Genomic DNA, 20735 nt, shown 5'->3' with positions numbered 1-20735 from the left:
TTTCTTGATATTCTCATCATTTCCTGGTCTCACACCACATAACTGCCTTAGCCCTTCTGATTATCTCATCAAAGGATATTTTATTTCTAATTTGTCTTATGGCGTGTAGTATCCATATTTATTCGTGAACACAGGGGCGCTTTTAAGATTTGTGACCAGAAGAGGTCTGCCTGGTCACTGGCTTCAGAGCTGATGGAAGAACAAGAAGAAAACATGTAAGTGGTTGTAGCACATATAAACCATGGCATCTGTTAAATCAGTGACCATAAGAGGAACAGTACAACCACACAATTTTTTGACACATTAAAATCTGTTTAATTAGGAATCAAAATGAAGAATTTATTGATATAATTCTGAGCATTTTTCTAGGTTGGAAGAAATTAAAGGTTTGAATTAAACAGTTAAAACAGTAAAAAAAATAAAAGAGAATGATCTCCTATTTTGATTCTATAGTATACTTTATATTAACATATTTAAAAAAAAAGTCATAAGCCATGTATTATGACATTAAATTTATGATCCATTAAATTAATAGGGCATCGTTTTTTTTTTCAACTGTTAATGTGCAAAAGATTTACGTCTTGCTGTCGGTAATTAGTAAAGTACCTCATAAAAGTGATAGGTTTACTGGAGGACATGCTGAATAAATTAGCATGCCAAATGAAAATGCTCACTTTCAGATGTTTAAAATCTGAAGAAGGCAGAATGCCACATTCACCTTAAACAAACCCAGCATTGCGTGAGTGATTGGCTTTCTTTTAGAAATTGCACAGTGGTGATTTAATGTGCTTCTCTAGCTCAAGGGTATGACACTTTGACATTGTAAATTTCTACATAAGTCATTTTATAGTTGTCCTGCTTGCTACTAAAAGCAACAAAATTTGAACATTTTTCTTTGAATTTGGTAACTAGGACCAACTAGGACACTTCTAATCATCATTCACCAGGTGTTTCAGTGCATTGCTTATTTATGTTTTAAATCTATTTGTGTGTGTGTTTTTTTAAGAAAGTTCATTGAATGACGAATTAAAATATTTGTCACAGTCATTACCTATATATTTGAAATCAATCGTTATTGTGAAGAAAAGGTGAATGTAACCAAAAATTGAAACAAGCAAGCAAATTTGGGAAGGATTGAATAAGCACTAAATGAAGACAGAGCAGCACCATCTGCTGGTAGACATTTGAATTGCTTGGTTATATAGAACCTTCAGCTCACTTTTACAGGATATAAGATTCATTTAGACAGATCTGAGTGATTTTTTTTTTTATTTTAGATTTTGATAATACAGTATACCTTATTAATCCTAAAGGTGAAATTGTCTTTTTGCATGACCTTTTTGGAGTTCAGAGTGCAGTCTTGGCCGCTGTACTTCACCCCAGAGCAATTTTCAGGTTAAAGGGCTTGCTCAAGGTATTACATAAAAGAGAGCAGGAAAACAGAAAATGCTCTGCATTTTTTAATAAATAATATTTTAATACAAATATGTAGAAGGAACAAAGACAGCAAAGTAGCCAGAGCTGGTGCCACACAGATGAAATGACCTGAGTTCAGTTATGCTCTGTCTTTGCTGGATGTGCATGTTTTTCTTTGCCCATGTTGTTTTTCTCCAAGTCCTTCAGCTCCTCATCCATTGCAAACTAATCTTGATGGAATATCTCAATATATAGAAAGAACATATTTAACATGTTGTGACTTTCTATGACTGTTACTTGATTTCAATATTTCTTAATACACTAAAGAAAGAAAAGGCAAAATTGTTTTCTCAACCTTCCAAAAATAATTGTCTGAAATAGCTGATTACAAATAATTTGTAATGCATACGTGAGGTAATTACAGTATATTCATACAATTACTATATATGCAGTAAATGTGGATCTTTTCTTGGTGAGAGCAGATGAGACCTCTATAAAACTATAAATTTTATTCTCTACAGGTCCCTAGAAATAAATACATTTCTTTAGCCTGGTTATGAAAAGAAAAAAAAAACACTTTTTGTTTAATACTGCTATGGACTTTGAGGCTTGCTATTAAGTAGTGCTGTAAAGTCAATCTTTTTGGTTGTTGGTGATCTGGGGTCTTGGATTGAGAAGGCGCACAGAGTAAAGGCATATAAGGCATGTTTTTGTGCCCGTGGAATCTTATGTGACTAGCAGCTGTTCTCTTTCTGTCTAGTTAGCTGACTTGCTGCTTATTAATTTATTTCATTTTATTTTAGAATCAAGCTATTTTTAGTTTCATAGTGGCCTAACATTTGGATTAAGCAACACCTGTATTTGTGATTTTTTATAGACCTCTTGAGTCACTAAAGCAGATTATGTCATAAATTTTGTGATATGTCTTCTCCATGAAAACACAATATTAAAAGTTCCCTACCTTAAACGATGGTGGTTCAGATACAAAAATTATAATTTTTGGGCAGAGTATTCTTTTAATGCTTTGGGCGACTTGGCAGTAAATGCTAAAAAGCAAACACAACAAAAAATAAATAAATGACAGTTCCAAGCAGAATAATAAACATTGCAAAACATACTGTATCTCATATTGGCACAGTCTAACATATACTATCAATAAAGTATGAGTGGTTTACATCCCTGACTGCTTTTGTGAAAAGTGTTGGTTTAATACTTAGATTTCTGTGAACGCTCATGTGAATTCATACACGTACACATTTGCATACTGTGATCAGTGTCTAGTCCTGTTATTATTTAAGCCTCAAGTGATGACAGCGCTGAAGTAATTAGTTCATCAAAATCTGACAGTTGCAGTGAGGGTCCAAGTTCTCCTTGTATTTCTCTTATTGATCTTTATTTTATATCAGTTTCAGTTTCATTGATGTGCGCAGGCCCCTTCACATGTTAGCAACATCCTTTTTGCACTTACCCACCAATCAGACACCTTGGTGTATTAACTGCCAATTAACTCTACAATTAAATGTTAACCTCCTCACCTCCCAAGGTAAAATGCATGGGCACATCCTACATATTCAGCTCTGTCTTTTTACATGAGGCTTCTCTAGGTTTTGCTTTGGCAATTGTTCTGGCACTATGTAATCTAACTAGCTTATTACAGACACCTCTGCAGTTATAATCAGTTTTATCATTACTCAGGCCAATGTTTTGAGTATATGAAACCCAATGCAGAAATATCAATTTTATCCATAATTTTAATTTATTAGTTAGTTTGTAGTTTTTTAATGATTTGAATATATAGTGTTAAAGTTTATTTATCTATTTATTTATTTGTGTATTTATTTTATTTACTTTTTTGCATTATCAAGCCATTTTTAAGTTTCAAAATGGAATTTCCATGCCATCTAACTGGCAAGTCATGAATATGCAAAACAGTGGATAAAATATCTTAAATAATTTCAGATAAAATGTTTTTACCTCAGTTCCTCTCTCTGCTTCTTTCTGATGGTTCTAATAAACACCACCACTCCCCAGTTTAAAAGTATCTAAAAGGTGTTTTCAAGACGGTCAGGACTGTCTATTAAGTTAGATTAATTTCCTGGTCACAACATTTTGTAATAATAATAATAATAATTCTTTACTATATGGCACTTTTCTCACTACTTAAACTACTTCAGTGAGTTTGAAGCCACTTCAAAGACCACTGATGTTTGTTCTGTTCTGTGTATTGTATTGTATTGACCCCCTTCTTTTGACACCCACTGCACACCCAACCTACCTGGAAAGGGGTCTCTCTTTGAACTGCCTTTCCCAAGGTTTCTTCCATTTTTCCCTACTAGGTTTTTTTTGGGAGTTTTTCCTTGTCTTCTTAGAGAGTCAAGGCTGGGGGTCTGTCAAGAGGCAGGGCCTGTTAAAGCCCATTGCGGCACTTCCTGTGTGATTTTGGGCTATACAAAAATAAACTGTATTGTATTGTATTGATGTGGAGCATCCACCTAGATGATGTGACAGCAGCCATTTTTGCATCAGTACGCTTACCAAACATTAGCTGTTAGGTGATGAAATGGTGGGAGAGAGAGACAATTAGAGATTGGGGATGATTAGGGGGCCAGAAAGACTAGACTGTAGCCTGGCAATCGGGATCCTACACTTTACTAAGGATGCCCAGGGATCTTTTATGACCACAGAGAGTCAGAACCTTGATTTTACATCTAATCCAAAGGACTACACCATTTTTACAGCACAGTTTCCCCGTCACTTGACTGGGGCATTGGGATCCACATTCAGACCAGAGGGTAAGCGCCCTCTGTTGGCCTCACCAACATCTCAAGCTTTTCCTTGATGGTCTCCCATCCAAGTACTGGCCAGGCCCGATAATGCTTAGCTTCAGGTGGATGACCTGTTCTGAAGTGTATGCGGTATGGCCTCTGAGTCTCATTAATACCATAACATCAATTAAACTGATGCAGGATTATTGGATATGGGTGGAAATAGAATACCCAGATAAAGCATACAGGGAATGTAGAGGGAACATGCTGAGGAGAACTTGCAAACAGTTTTCAGGCCAGGATTCCAACTCAGTTCCCCTAATATGATATTCAACAACATCAATAGAATATTTCAAAATGCTAAAATACTGTTGTTTGGTAATACAATGGATTTAAAATTAAAACTGTAATCTGCCAATATTTAATAATGAGTTCTAGGATATGTACATTTTAATTTGTTACAATACCGTAGATAAATGTATGAATGTCAGTGTGCAGAATTTAGTTCAGAATGTTTTAAAGTGTGATATATTGCATCTGACTATAATTTAGGCCCTAGCTTTCTATAATCCTAAAAAAAAATATGCTGTAGGAAATTGATGGATTAATAATGAAATAGTGCAAATATGTTTAACCACATACTTCATATTGCTGTTTTTCATCAAAAATAACCTGTAACATAAAACCCTTGCATAAAATATTACATTCTGGACCAGCAGTCTTCAGCCACTTCTTAAGTCAGTTTCTTAAAACATGGGCACCTTTGTGTTATGTTCTGACCCAAAATGAAAACAGAACCACACAACTAAGTAATGATCGCTGCTCTACCTCATTACACGTTTCTAGATATACTGTAGACTAAAATTCATTGCTTGTAATTTGTCCACATCCAAATACAGTTCCTCTCCTTACCCCTCTTCTTTAGTTCTTTTTCTGATTCTGATACTGTTTTCAGTCTGTATCTTGCTTCTTCTTGCATTTACAGTTCAATTTACTCCATCCTAGATTTATCTCCAGGCTGACTGCAAAAGTCTCTCCTGGGCTCACAGCAGCCACTATTGGTAGCTAGGAAACCTGGACGGATCTACCATCACGACATTCTGGGTACATGCTCAGGGGCCCGTGACAACAAGAGGCCTTTTCACTACTCACGATCCTGTGCAGTGAAATCATCAAAGAGGAGGCTTGATTAAACAATCAGGTATCCATGCACTGAACTGAATAAGTGAGAACCAACTCACCACAGCTCTGTTCTCCACTGTTGTCCAATAGAGTCTTTGCATGCATTAAATGGCAGGGTGTCTGCATTCTGCATTGTTTAAACTATAATCAATGCTCTGCTAAGGAGCTGAATTCATAAAGTCACACAGGATCCTGTGGGGATCTTAATCCAGCCTTGCTGGGCCGGCTGATTGGGGCTCCCAGTGGTAGACCCATGGCCTAACTCTACTCTTTTTCTTTTGTGTTTAGCAGGAAACCACCAGTCTCTAATTGAGCCCACCTGCTGCTGTCTAGTTTACTGAGGAAATACCACAAGCTACCTTGCACCATACACCATGAAACATTTGTGTAGCCTGCCTAGAGTAGCATAGGTAGATCATTTATTGGGGCCCACATTGTATCATAATCACATCAATTACACAAGGTCTTTTGTTCTTGTCCTGCCACTTCTCTGTTTTGTATTTAATTTACTTTTTCCAGTTAGAAGCTTATATTTGCATTTCCATTTACATCTCTGGGGTAAGACAACTTGTGACACTATCAGTTTTATTTTTACTGGTCATTGTAGTGAAATACTAGCCAGACATTTAGAAATTTACTAAATATGGATTACTGTAGCAATCCAAAATTTCAGTGTTGAGTACATGTGTTTGTGTCATTCTAGTCAGGGGCGCTACTGTATGTTGCATTTATACAATGAAAACTGAAGAATTCAGTTGTGACATTTGATTCAATATGCTTTACTTACAAAAAACATTCAGAAGGCAAAAAAACTAATTAAGAAACAAATTTACAAGGAATCACAATATTATTGTGTATTTGTTTGAAGCTAATACATTCTGTTCTAAAATTATTATTCTAATTATTTTGTACTAATAATAATCTTAAACTCAAGAATTAAGCTTATGTCACATAGTTAACAATATTAATCAAAATACTCTGTAGTATTTAAAAACTACATTTTAAAATGGTATAAAATAATATTTCAAATTTCATATTGAAGAACTGACTGCCAGTGATAGTAGTGCATGCAATAAAAGTAATTTCCACTCAAATACTCTTATTATACTTGATGGTGGGCAGTGACAGAATGCAAATAAGTTCCTCCAGTGGTGACAACTAAGAACAAACTGCAAGGCTTGCTCATTATCACCTTCACCAAAGAACGTGTAACTTCTGGACATTGTACTCTATTATGATATGTCAGCAGAAGGTCAATCCTTGAATAAAACTGTTGACCTTCCCTAATTCACACGTAACCTTAACCTAATATTTGAAATATGTGAAAAAATCAGAATGTGCTGGTGTAAGTCAAATTATAGTGCAGACAGTTTTGAATAACCAGCATTATTAGAAGATAGCATGCCTTCATTGTGCTCTCAGTTTATGTGAATAAACAATAATTTAACTAGGATGGTGTAGGTATTTAAGGAAAAAGATTTGAATATGGCACTATAACCTAATTTGATATACTATAACTAGATTTTCTTTGAGCAAACTGTTAAGTATAGAAACAGTAAAAAAAAAAAAAAAAAAGAAAAAGAAACATTTTTTGGAGTTCGATTGGTTTAATTAACTAAGCATCTACTGAAGGTGACAATGAAAAAATAAAAGATCTGCCCTCAAGACCCTCTGACCATCCTGTTCTAAGTGAAGTCTAGCAATTAATGGCTGCTTCTAGCTGAGCAGTCGGGGACCTCTTTTACTTACAAAATGGAAAAGGTTGAAATGTTAATTTATCTGGAATTCCTTTATGAGGGTTTTATGGATTTTCATGTTGTATAATGTGAGACATATTACCTTTTTTGCATTTTATTGATTAAATTAAAGCTTTCATGCTGCTTAAAACACGTAGACTCATTGACCTTGCTTAACCTCAACACCACATGCATATTTGTCAGTTACTTCAGGGTGACTGAATAGCTACAACGTTCTCTGTCTAAAAGGCTTTCTCAAGCAGTACAATCATCAGGAAAGCACTGCTAATGACAAAATCATAACAGGCTCCCTCTTTGAGCTCAAGTAGCTTTAGAGTGGTACAATTACCATTTGCTTGAAGTTCAAAGCACCATCTTAGAAGGGATGCCTTCTGCAAAAGCAAAGTGTGTTTTTTGAGACAATAAACGTGTCCTTTAAAACAAAGAGGCTAAGCTATTGATAAGATAAATTGAAACTGAAAAGGGGTGATTTATTTCATCATTTGTTTTCTATTAGAGAGATTGCATCTAAATGCAGTAATCTGATGAAATTAGTCCTTTTAAATAGCAGAGGAAGATTCCCGAGTATTTTGTAAATAGTCTGCAACCATCACTGTTGGAAGAATTTTCTAGATTTACTATGCACAATTAACTTATTGAATTGCTGCAGTGGTTCCCAACCTCTGTCATGGGGACCCCATGTGGTTGTAGGTTGTTGTTTCGATCCGATTTGCAATCACTGAAAATAATTGATATTAACTGATGTCATTTAATTAGCTGGTCTTTTTTTCCCCTTCTGTTATTTTGCTTTCAGAAAAATACAACAGCATGATCTTTACATTTATAAGACATTTAGAAATATTCCTATTTTTGCTAGAGCTTTAAATGCTTAACTCTCTTATGTTGTGTTCCTGTTATTTTCCCATTTTCTGTGTAGTTTGCGCCCTTCATTTTATTCTAATAATGACAATTAAAACAAGTAACACTGAACAATGAAAGGCTGCAGCCACTACTATTGGACCATAGGTAGTCCCCGAGTTACGAACATCTGAAATACTGTACAAACAACTCATACTTATGAATGGGCTGCAGCTGCTCCTTCATCTGTCTGGGGGACGCGATGCAGGCTCCTCAGTAACTGTCGCTCCATCATCTTCGGCAACGGCTGGACAGGGGCTGGACGGGCGTGGTTTCGCTGCTCGCACAGTGCAGTGTCCCTCAGGCAGCTCCAGTTGATGAATGGGGCGGTGGGGGACGCACCCCATTCATTCTCAGTAGGCAGCTGTGACCCGGGGTCCATAGTCACTGGGGCCGCAGCTACCATGTTTCCTCGAAAATAAGACCTACTCCAAAAATAAGCCCTAGCATGATTTCAGGCTGCTCTGTAATATAAGCCCTACCCCAAAAATCAGCCCTCGTCAAGATCATCAGCTGAAAAGTAAGGCACCACATAATGCGACGCGTGTGCCCGAAACATCCATTAAATTCCGAGGACACCTTGCCACAATATTTCTGAAAAGGATGTTTAATGATTGCTTCCATCAGTTAGGGGATGCGCCCATTCCATCAGCATCAGTGTAAGACAGAAACAAAATCCCGGGACGGGGCATCATCTCATCACAAGGTGAACACAAGCACACAAATACACTAACGTCATTGTAGCTTCACCAAATCCCCAAACCTTCATGTCTTTGGATCGAAAACTGAGCCCACTGTGGAAACCCACCAGGAAAACAAGCAAACTCTAGGCAGGGATCACAAGGGATGTGACTCCCTGCAAGACAGCAGCGCTACCACTTTGCCACCGTGCCACCCCCATATGTGTAAATATTAACAGTATTCATTATTTAAACAAAGTTAACGATTTATCTGTGAAATGCAACATACATACAGTATTTTAATACATTTCATCATGAAAGTGATATCAAATATAAATCTAAGAATTCTAAATGTGCAGAGAGCTGGAATATTATAAATTTAATGTGTTCTGTGTGGCGATCTATTGCTGCTTGCCGCTGCTGTCAGGTCAGGAGGAAAAACCAGAAGCGAGTAGCAATTAACAACTGGGTCAGTTTTAAGACGACGGTCTACTTTAATGATAAAACGAGGTTAAAGTGGACATTTCGAGTTTAAAGCTGAAATTTCCACTTTAATCACAAAATAGACATTTTCATTATGTCCTTATTTTTTTTTTCTCTGTGGCTCAAATACGCCGCCGTACATTTTGATGGTACAAGGTGCAAAAAAAAAAAAAGAAAAGACAGCACAGAAGATGGTAAGTGAGACTTTTAAAATATATTGTGTCATTACTTTGGGGAATATGCGACGCTTGAATATCAAAGCACCACGAATGCATTTGTATGTCGGCATTTTGCTTCACCACATCGAACCATTCATCAAACATCGATATTGTAGAATCCTTAAAGCAGCTGGGGTAGCAAGAAATTCAGGCTGGAATTCAGGGTTTGAATGTGGAGAGTTATGACAATATTCCAGAAGAAGGTGACATGACTGTATTTGGATAAATGTGTATTGTTGTACATGAATAAATATAAGATATCCCCTGAAAATAAGCCCTAGTGCATCTTTTGGAGCAAAAATTAATATAAGACCTGGTCTTATTTTCGGGGAAACACGGTACCGCTTGTTTGTAGGACGGAGGCTTGATGGGGCGGTTCGCTGCCCGCAAGCAAGCTGCCGCAGCTACTGCTTCTGACTGGACAGAGGCTGGATGGGTTGGAGGGGGGCGTTTCACTGCCCGCCCACCACATAGCCTTTCAGTGTCCCTCGAACGGCTGCCCCGTTCGTTCTTGGTGGGTGGCTGGTGATGCTGCAAGCGGTGACCCGGTTGTGGCTGAACGGAGGCCATTGAGGGTAAATGGGGCAGCAGGGGGCAGCATTGTAGTGTGCCTCGGGTGGCTGCCTGTTGAAAAGGGGTGGTGGTGGGAAATTCACTACCCGCCTTTGGTCACACTCTGTTCGTTCTCGCTGAGTGGATGCTGCAGGCAACATACTGTATGCAAGTGGAGGTGACTGTGTGGTGGGCAGGTGGTGAACTGCCCCTTGCCGCCCCCATTCATTCTCAATAGCAAGCCTGCTTGTACTGTTACGTACATAGCAAAGAGCTAACCAATGAAGACCTTATGGAACTAGAACAACAGATGATAGCATTCAGCGAATAAAACGAGAACCTAGGGACTCCAACAAAAAAGTTTTCTACAAAAGAGTTAGCTGATTCATTTCGTCTCATTGAAGCAGGAATGGCAAGGCTATTTATGATGAGAAAAGAAAAGCTCTGTGTAAACCTCCCTTGATGCCTACTTTAAGAGACCAGTCCCATCCTCTTCATCAAGTCCATCAAGTTCTACCAACATTGTTTAAGGCTGTACTGTATTTGAAAATGCTTAAGCATTTACTATGAATGCACAGAAAGGGAAAAATCTATATATATATAATTCACTAAGCCGCCGACAAGTAAGACACCCATGGCGCACGCAGGACGGAGCCACGCCCACCAACTGTAAGACCATTGGATATGACGACAACTCGCAGACCCACGCCCATCAACTCGGATGCGACGACTCGGAAAACATGCCGTCATTTATGTTTGTCTGTGCTAGAGTCCACATGCACCTCTGAGCCACGTTGACTGTTCATAGAGGCATGTTTCTTGCGGATGTGAATCGCTGTATGCAGCGTCTAAAACAGTTTGCGAGGGGTATCCCATGGGATCCTTAAAACAATCCTTTAAAACTGAGGTTAAAACACAATGAAGGAAGCAGTCGTTAAAAACCAATAAGCCCTGTGCCTCTTTTTCATTAGCGTCTCACCTGCTTCACCGATGCAGGCCCTGCAACAGTCGAGACGCTCTCTCAGCAGCTGACCTTCTCTGTGCCTGACTCCACTACTGTCAGTCACCTGATTAAAAATGGCCTTTTGAAGGGGAGCTATGGACCCGCTATACCACAGGAACACATTGTCTTCGAGCCTGCTCTCGCTCACTCTAATGTACCGGCTTTCTCTCTCTCCTCACTCGCTCGCACACTGCACAGGAGAGAAACACCCGCTACACAACTCCACCCGGAAACCGTTTCAGCCACACTTCCACACCCCTCGCTATGCTGTGAGCGCGGTGATTATTTATTTAAAAATGGCCTTTTGAAGGGGAGCTGTAGACCCGCTATACTACAGGAACACCTGTGACATTGCCTTCACATTGTTTTCCTTTTATTTCTGATCCCGTCGAGCAGATTAGACATATTTAAAAATGGCCTTTTGAAGGGGAGCTATGGACCCGCTATACCACAGGAACACCTGTGACATTGCCTTTGAGCCTGCTCTCGCTCACTCTAACGTACCGGCTTTCTCTCTCTCCTCACTCGCTCGCACACTGCACAGGGGAGAAATGCCCGCAGCACGACTCCACCCAGAAACTGTTTCAGCCACACTTCCACGCCCCTCGCTACGCTGTGAGTGCAATGATTATTTATTTAAAAATGGCCTTTTGAAGGGGAGCTGTGGACCCGCTATACCACAGGATCACCTGTGACATTGCCTTCACATTGTTTTCCTTTTATTTCTGATCCCGTCGGGCAGATCAGACACCCAGGCAAACAACACTGAATAATCAATAGCTGCAACTACTTTGCCCGCTCCAACTCCTCACCTAAGTCGGTTTCATCTGTGTTCAGCAGTGTTTCCCAAACTCGGTCCTGGTGAACCTCTGTGGCTGCAGGGTTTTGTTCCAACTAGATTCCTAATCATTAATGCCGGTGAAACTCATCCGGGATAAGTCGGTTTTTCAAATGCAGCCGTGTAACAGATTAGTCTAGCTGCAGACTAGCTTGATGTAATAATCCGAGATGAATGCGCGCCCCCGTGCTGAGTGAAAAGCCAATGTATATTGAGTCTAGAAAATATGATCAGCAAGTCTTTGATAGGCTGCAACAAAATTATGAAAGTACGGGCGCATTTTTTACACACAAGCTGTGTGTGTGGGTGGGTGGGTGTTAGTTAGTTAGTTAGTTAATTAGTTACTCGAAGGAGTTCAAGATTTAATATGCCCAAGTGGTAACACTGCAAAAGCAGCCCAAACCAGAAAAGACGGCCGGCAAAAAGTGGCCAACAAATTAAATGCGTATGCATTGTACTTACTGAAAGCAGCGTTACGGATTTTGCAAATGTTAATTTTTTTCCCTTTGCTTAAAAAACATTAAAAAAGCGGCGTGATTATGCGGCGTATACTATGCCGCAGGTTGGTATGCAGCGTGTAAAACAGTTTGTTTGTCGTGGATAATTTGCCTTTTATTTTTACACAAAGACAATTTCCTGTTAGATTGGCCTTTGCGATGACAATTAATATGGCACAGGGCCAAACTTTCAAAAAGATATGCATGTATCTGCCAAAACCAGTTTTCAGTCACGGACAGTTGTATGTTGCTCTCTCCAGAGTTCCATCTTTTCATTCACTTACTGTTGTATCCTCAAAACCACCCCTTTTAGACAACTGTGTCTTTCCGGAACTGTTCAGCCATCAATAAATGATTATGCGGCGTATGCCTGCAGGAACACGTGCGAGCGAGCGACACACACACATACAGGTGCGCGCGTGAGAGAGAGAGAGCGCTGGACGCATAAGAATAATAATACTTCATTACATTGATATACCGGCGTTTTCAGTATTCAAAGCGCTATCCACACAGGGAGGAACCGGGAAGCGAACCCAAAATCTTCCACAGTCTCCTTACTGCAAAGCAGCAACACTACCACTGCACTACAAGGCAGTTAAAGAAAGCACTGGGCTCGATTTTGTTTTCACTTCTGTTTACAGCGATCGGGTCATAGCGTGCATTATTGCAATGTTACTTTTCTTGGTGCCTTATTACATTACGGATGTTTCACATGTTGATTTTTTTCCCTGTGCTTAAAAGACATTAAAAAAGTGTTTCTCAACTGTGACTCCGAAACAACTCAGTACGCAAGCTATATTAAGCATCAACAACAAAGACTCGCTACACCTTAATGAACAAGTGCTGAAACTTATCCCTACCGATGAAGTAACTTTCACCAGCGTGGCCTCTATCGTCACAGACGATCTCGCGTTCAGTCATGGACAGTTGTATGTTGCTCTCTCCAGAGGTCCATCTTTTCATTCACTCACAGTGGTATCCACAAACCCACCCCATTTGGACAACTGAGTCGTTCAGGAAGTGTTCACCCATCAATACATAATTATGCGGCGTATGCTACGCCGCGGGTTGGCTAGTAAATAATATGTTGAAACAAACATCTGACCAAATTGCATTTATTAAAATAATGTACCTTTTCCGACTTTCATACAAATTCAACTTAAGAACAAACCTACAGTCCCTGTCTCGTACGTAACCCGGGGACTGCCTGTACTATGGATTAACCCAGTTGATCCCAACCTTTTATTGGCCATACCCCACCTAGGCCTCTCTAAAATCATGATGTCCCCCACTGTAACATATACCTTATTCTTATTATTACCTATTCAAAGCGTGAACTCCTACTTTCGTGGAGGAAGCCCATAATGTCATTAATTTGGTCTAAACAAGCTTCCAAAGAACATGGAAACAAAAGAGGGAAAGGATAGTTGAAGTACTGACAAAAAAAATCACTATAAAATTGTTAAAAAAATATATATAATATGAAGTAATATGAAAATACAGCAAATACAGTTTTGAAAACATATATATAATAAGAGATGTCAGTCAGTCATTATCCAACCCGCTGGAGTCAATCCCAGCCAACACAGGGCGCAAGGAAGGAAACAAACCTTAGGCAGGCCCAGCCCACCCCAGGGCACACACCAAGCACAATTTAGGATCGCCAATGCACCTAACCTACATGTCTTTGGACTGCGGGAGGAAACCCACATAGACACGGGGAGAACATGTAAATTCCTACGCAGGGAGGACCTGGGAAGCGAACTCAGGTCTCCTTACTGCGAGGCAGCAGTGCTACCACTGCACCACCCAATAAGAGACATGATATTTATAAATATAAAATAACTTTAACAACAGTGTTTTCTGTAATATTTTGTGATCATTTTATATTTTTGTTATATTGTAAAATTTTATAATCATTGTTACAATTCATATAATTTTTAATGGTAAAAACGATTTCTAAGTAGAAAAACCCAAGCCGGTTGTAAAATCATAAATTAAAGGGTTCTTCACCATCCCTTCTAGGTTTGCATAAATATATAAATGTCTATGTAAAAAATAAAAATAAAAATTATTTGTTTATTTTTTTCTATCATTTTTAACAGTGAATTTCTGTTTTTCTATTTTATAAATTGTTTAACATGCCTAAATTCTCAAAATGCCCTCCTAAAAAATCTAATTGCCCCCCCATGGGGCATGCGACCCAAGTAGGGAATCACCGGATTAACCTGAATACCTGGAAAAGCGGAATGAAAATCCAGACCCAAATATTGTCAAAAAGTAAAAAAAAAAGAAAAGAAAAAAATATTTATATCAGCACCATATAACTGCTTAGTACATGTTAATAAAAATTTACCAAATGTAGTTTTGTGATTTGCACTTTGACCGCAAGACACAGAAACTGAAAAATAACAGCTTGCTTAATTAGGCTATGAGTTCAATTAAAAACAGAAGTTGGTTTCAACAAAAACCTGCAGCCGGCCACAGTGAGTCCCCAGGACTGAATTTGAGAACTACTTTAATGTTTTAGAAGAATGCTTAAGTCTTTAGTCCATAGGCTGGATGGAAATTAGGTCCATGTGAAATCTGCATGGGAAAATTTGTAAATAAGACAATGCACAAACATAAACAAATTAAGGTGAATAACTTGGTTAAGGGAGAAACCTTGCATCCCGTTCTGCTGAAATAATGATAATGCTGGTCATTTATTTCAGTAAGATATGCGTTACTCGTTACTTTAAAAAGTGATCGAAATCTGTAACGCATGTTACTTTTTACATGTTACCCTATTGCTGTCAAGACTGTGTTGTTGAGTTTAGCACTGTACATTCAGCTCTTCAACATAAATTTATCATTTTCTAAAATACTGAGACAGATTATTTCAACCAGGAGAAATACATTTATTTTATATGTATTTATAGACAAGAGACTATCATTCATCCAACACATTTTCTATATGCTTAGTCCTAGTTGGATAACCAAAGACAATACCAGCAGCAAAAGTATTACATGCAAAACAGAACTCACCAATAATAAGATGCAGGACAAGTGTTATATAATGTTATGTAACAATTAGTGTTACCCAATTGACTAAAATTAGCTGGAACTATGTAGGTATTTAGCCATAAAGGCTTAAATAGGGTACTATGAACTAATATGATATACTATATCTAGATGTTGTTTAGGCAATTGTCCTTCCATTCATCCTCTTCCGCTTATCCGAGGTCGGGTCGCGGGGGCAGCAGTTTGAGCAGAGATGCCCAGACTTCCCTCTCCCCGGCCACTTCTTCTAGCTCTTCCGGGAGAATCCCAAGGCGTTCCCAGGCCAGCCGAGAGACATAGTCCCTCCAGCGTGTCCTGGGTCTTCCCCGGGGTCTCCTCCCGGTTAGACGTGCCCGGAACACCTCAACAGGGAGGCATCCTGATCAGATGCCCGAGCCACCTCATCTGACTCCTCTCGATGCGGAGGAGCAGCGGCTCTACTCTGATCCCCTCCTGGATGACTGAGCTTCTCACCCTATCTTTAAGGGAAAGCCCAGACACCCTGCGGAGGAAACTCATTTCAGCTGCTTGTATTCGCGATCTCGTTCTTTTGGTCACTACCCATAGCTCATGACCATAGGTGAGGGTAGGAACATAGATCGACTGGTAAATTGAGAGCTTCGCCTTGCGGCTCAGCTCCTTTTTCACCACGACAGACCGATGCAGAGCCCACATCACTGCGGATGCCGCACCGATCCGCCTGTTGATTTCCCGCTCCATTCTTCCCTCACTCGTGAACAAGACCCCGAGATACTTGAACTCCTCCACTTGGGGCAGGATCTCGCTACCAACCCTGAGAGGGCACTCCACCCTTTTCCAGCTGAGGACCATGGTCTCGGATTTGGAGGTGCTGATTCCCATCCCAGCCGCTTCACACTCGGCTGCGAACCGATCCAGAGAGAGCTGAAGATCACGGCCTGATGAAGCAAACAGGACAACATCATCTGCAAAAAGCAGTGACCCAATCCTGGGTCCACCAAACCGGACTCCCTCAACACCCTGGCTGCGCCTAGAAATTCTGTCCATAAAAGTTATGAACAGAATCGGTGACAAAGGGCAGCCCTGGCGGAGTCCAACTCTCACTGGAAATGGGTTCGACTTACTGCCAGCAATGCGGACCAAGCTCTGGCACCGATCGTTCAGGGACCGAACAGCCCTTATCAGGGGGTCCGGTACCCCATACTCTCGGAGTACCCCCCACAGGATTCCCCGAGGGACACGGTCGAATGCCTTTTCCAAGTCCACAAAACACATATAGACTGGTTGGGCAAACTCCTATGCACCCTCCAGGACTCTGCTAAGGGTGTAGAGCTGGTCCACTGTTCCGCGACCAAGACGAAAACCACACTGTTCCTCCTGAAACCGAGGTTCGACTATCCAACGGACCCTCCTCTCCAGGACCCCCGAATAGACTTTTCCAGGGAGGCTGAGGAGTGTGATCCCTCTGTAGTTGGAACACACCCTCCAGTCCCCTTTCTTAAAGAGGGGGACCACCACCCGGTCTGCCAATCCAGAGGCACTGTCCCTGATGTCCATGCGATGTTGCAGAGACGTGTCAACCAAGACAGTCCTACAACAACCAGAGCCTTGAGGAACTCTGGGCGTATCTCATCCACCCCAGGGGCCCTGCCACCAAAGAGTTTTTTGACCACCTTGGTGACCTCAGTCCCAGAGATGGGGGAGCCCACCTCTGAGTCCCCAGGCTCTGCTTCCTCATTGGAAGGCATGTTAGTGGGATTGAGGAGGTCTTCGAAGTACTCCCCCCACCGACCCACAACGTCCCGAGTCAAGGTCAACAGCACACCATCCCCACCATATACAGTGTTGACACTGCACTGCTTCCCCTACCTGAGACGCTGGATGGTGGACCAGAATCTCCTTGAAGCCATCCGAAAGTCGTTTTCCATGGCCTCCCCAAACTCCTCCCACGCCCGAGTTTTTGCCTCAGCAACCACCAAAGCCGCATTCCGCTTGGCCTGCCGGTACCTATCAGCTGCCTCCAGAGTCCCACAGGACAAAAGGGTCCTGTAGGACTCCTTCTTCAGCTTGACGGCATCCCTCACCGCCGGTGTCCACCAATGGGTTCGGGGATTGCTGCCACGACAGGCACCGACCACCTTACGTTCAGCTGCCTCAACAATAGAGGCACGGAACATGGCCCATTCGGACTCAATGTCTCCCACCTCCCTCGGGATGTGGTCAAAGTTCTGCTGGAGGTGGGAGTTGAAGCTACTTCTGACAGGGGGCTCTGCCAGACGTTCCCAGCAGACCCTCACAACACATTTGGGCCTACCAGGCCTGACCGGCATCCTCCCCCACCATCAAAGCCAACTCACCACCAGGTGGTGATCAGTTGACAGCTCCGCCCCACTCTTCACCCGAGTGTCCAAGACATGTGGCCGCAAGTCCGACAACACGACCACAAAGTCGATCATCGAACTGAGACCTAGGGTGTCCTGGTGCCAAGTGCACATATGAACACCCCTATGCTTGAACATGGTGTTTGTTATGGACAATCTGTGACAAGCACAGAAGTCTAGTAACAAAACACCGCTCGGGTTCAGATCGGGGGGGCATTCCTCCCAATCACGCCTTTCCAGGTCTCACTGTCATTGCCCACGTGAGCATTGAAGTATCCCAGCAGAACGAGGGAGTCCCCAGAAGGTATGCCCTCTAGCACCCCCTCCAGGGACTCCAAAAAGGGTGGGTATTCCAAACTGCTGTTCGGCGCATACGCGCAAACAACAGTTAGGACCCATACCCCCACCTGAAGGCGGAGGGAGGCTACCCTCTCGTCCACCGGGGTAAACCCCAATGAACAGGCTCCAAGTTGGGGGGCAATAAGTATACCCACACCCGCTCGGCACCTCTCACCGAGGCCAACTCAAGAGTGGTAGAGAGTCCAGCCCCTCTCAAGGAGATTGGCTCCAGAGTCCAAGCTGTGCGTCGAGGTGAGCCCGACTATATCTAGCCGGAACCTCTCGATCTTGCGCACTAGTTCAGACTCCTTCCCCTTCAGAGAGATGACATTCCACGTCCCAAGAGCCAGCTTCTGTAGCCGAGGATTGGACCGCCAAGGTCCCTGCCTTCGGCCACCACCCAACTCACACTGCACTCGACCTCCTTGGCCCCTCCCATAGGTGGTGAGCCCATGGGAAGGGGGACCCACGTTGTCTCTTCGGGCTGTGCCCGGCCGAGCCCCATGGGTGCAGGCCTGGCCACCAGGCGCTCGCCATCGAGCCCCACCTCCAGGCCTGGCTCCAGAGGGGGGCCCCGGTGACCCGCGTCCGGGCAAGGGAAAATGCCGTCCAAAGTTTTCATTCATCATAGAAGGTTTGTTAACCACTCTTTGTCTCATCACTCACCTAGGACCAGTTTGCCCTGGGTGGCCCTACCAGGGGCATAAAGCCCCGGACACCAGAGCTCCTAGGATGATTGGGACACGCAAACCCCTCCACCACGATAAGGTGGCGGTTAAAGGAGGGGTTTAGGCAATTGCTTTTCATAAATTAGTAAATGCAGAAAAGAGTAAAAAAAAGTATAAAATTCTTCCTGGACTTCAGCTGGTCACATTCATTGATCATCTACAGTAGGTAACAATGGAAGAAAACAAAGGACCTATCCTCAATGCTCTCTGACCATCCTGTTGTAAGTGAAGACGAGCAATTAATGACTTCTACTCACTGAGCAGTCGGAGATGTGTTTTACTTGCAAAATGGAAAAGGTCGAAATGTTAATTTATTTAGAATTCCTTTATGATTGTTTTATGGATTGTAATGTTGTATAATTTGAGACATTTTACCATTTCTGCATTTCTTCAGAATAAGATGCAAGACCATTAGCAACATGATAAAGAATGATAAAGAAATTTTATTCTGTAAATTTTTTTTGCTCTCTGCTAGAAGTACAGAGATAAACCTAAAACCTCAAAACTAAACAATTGAGGCCTTTGTATGAATTTAAAAGACTGTGACGGTGTCTGCATTTGTCTTTGACTCTGTTTGTTTTAACTGATTGTGAACCATCCAGAAGTTTATTTTCTCCAGGGATGCAGTGGGCTGAGTTTTTGTTTCCCTCTCCTCTGTTGTCAACAGGCCATAGCTCAGCCATGGACATACTGTACTGTATATTGCTATGCTCCTTTTATGTTAATCAATTTCAAACGTATTTGTTTTCCTGTATGTTTAAAGAAATATGTGTCTCTATTTATACTCGCTATGTAATTAGTAATATACATTGTTTGTGTTTGCATTTTACCTGAGAACCAAAGCACCGTTGCTTATGCTAAAAAGTTCTTCAAGACAATCATAAGAAATAGTTTTCATTTTATGCAGAAATGTGTCATAAAGGAAATGATAAGTCATTATCCTTTGTATTTCTGCAATAATGATGTGGGTTTTTTTTTTTAATAATACCTAATAATTTTTTTTAGGGCCAAAAATTGTTCAGATCCAAGGTCAACAATTTGAAATTAAGTCCAGCAGTGGCAAGATGTTGTTTTCAGCAGATGAGAATGAAGTGGTTGTGGGAGCAGACAAGCTTTGTGTTACTGGTAAGTACATGCAAAAGATTTATAACTATAATTTTTCTTGAACAATAAATTTAATGTCAATGAACACAGCATCTTTTTTGTGCATGTGTTATGAAGATTTAGGAACACAAATCAAGCTGTTCTAAACTTCAGCACAATAGCTATCTATTCTGAGCTGAACTTTCTTGTTTCCCATTACTCGATATAGTTGGACGCAAAGTCATATGATCTTTGAGAATGGATGCCATGCTTTGGCTGTTTATAATCTCTAGCCTTCAGATGCTGTGACATTTCTTTGAATAGACCTTGAAAATGCCTCAGATATTTTCTCTTTCTAAAACTGTAACATATATGCACTGCAGGCCTTTTTAATAGAGCACTTATCACTGGGATTAAAATAGACACTGTGCATGTATTTACTTAGAGAAAGACTGCATTAGTATATATCTGCATAAACAGTTAAAGGTTAGTACCACACTAAAATAATAAAAACAAGTTTAGTAACACAAAGTTTCAGCAATGGAGTCTTTTTCAGGTGTGTCAGAATGTATGCTTAACTATTGCCTATTGCACTGTGAACATTTGTATCAATGATTAAGTTGGCTTTCTGCTTATCCCCTATAAAATTTGTAGTTTTACTTACATTCTTACTGAATGATTGGCAGATGTTTGCATTTATATATTGAAAACAATAAAAATCTAAATTTGTCCATAAACGTGAAATGTTATGATTTGCTCTCAAGATGAGAGTAAAAGACTGTGAACCCTATCAAAGTTGTTTATTGGAAGTAACACTGAAGGCTTAATAAAAGGATTTTCCAAAAAAGGAATAATTATGTTTTTGAGGAAGGAAAAAAATAACCCCATAAACAAA

General features: G+C 41.0%; 1 protein-coding gene across 3 annotated transcripts in view; it reads left to right on the top strand.

Annotated features, from left to right (window-relative positions):
- The window catches only part of sgcg (sarcoglycan, gamma), a 448908-nt gene that overhangs the window by 272132 nt on the left and 156041 nt on the right, over positions 1–20735 (top strand). For all 3 annotated transcript variants that reach the window (XM_051927319.1, XM_051927318.1, XM_028799520.2), the window contains exon 5: positions 19763–19882. In XM_051927319.1, the coding sequence (XP_051783279.1) occupies positions 19763–19882 (120 nt within the window). The remainder of the gene's footprint in view (positions 1–19762; positions 19883–20735) is intronic.

This window comes from Erpetoichthys calabaricus, chromosome 4, assembly GCF_900747795.2.
Source record: "Erpetoichthys calabaricus chromosome 4, fErpCal1.3, whole genome shotgun sequence".
NCBI lineage: Eukaryota > Metazoa > Chordata > Cladistia > Polypteriformes > Polypteridae > Erpetoichthys > Erpetoichthys calabaricus.
This window is presented reverse-complemented; position numbering and strand designations above follow the sequence as displayed.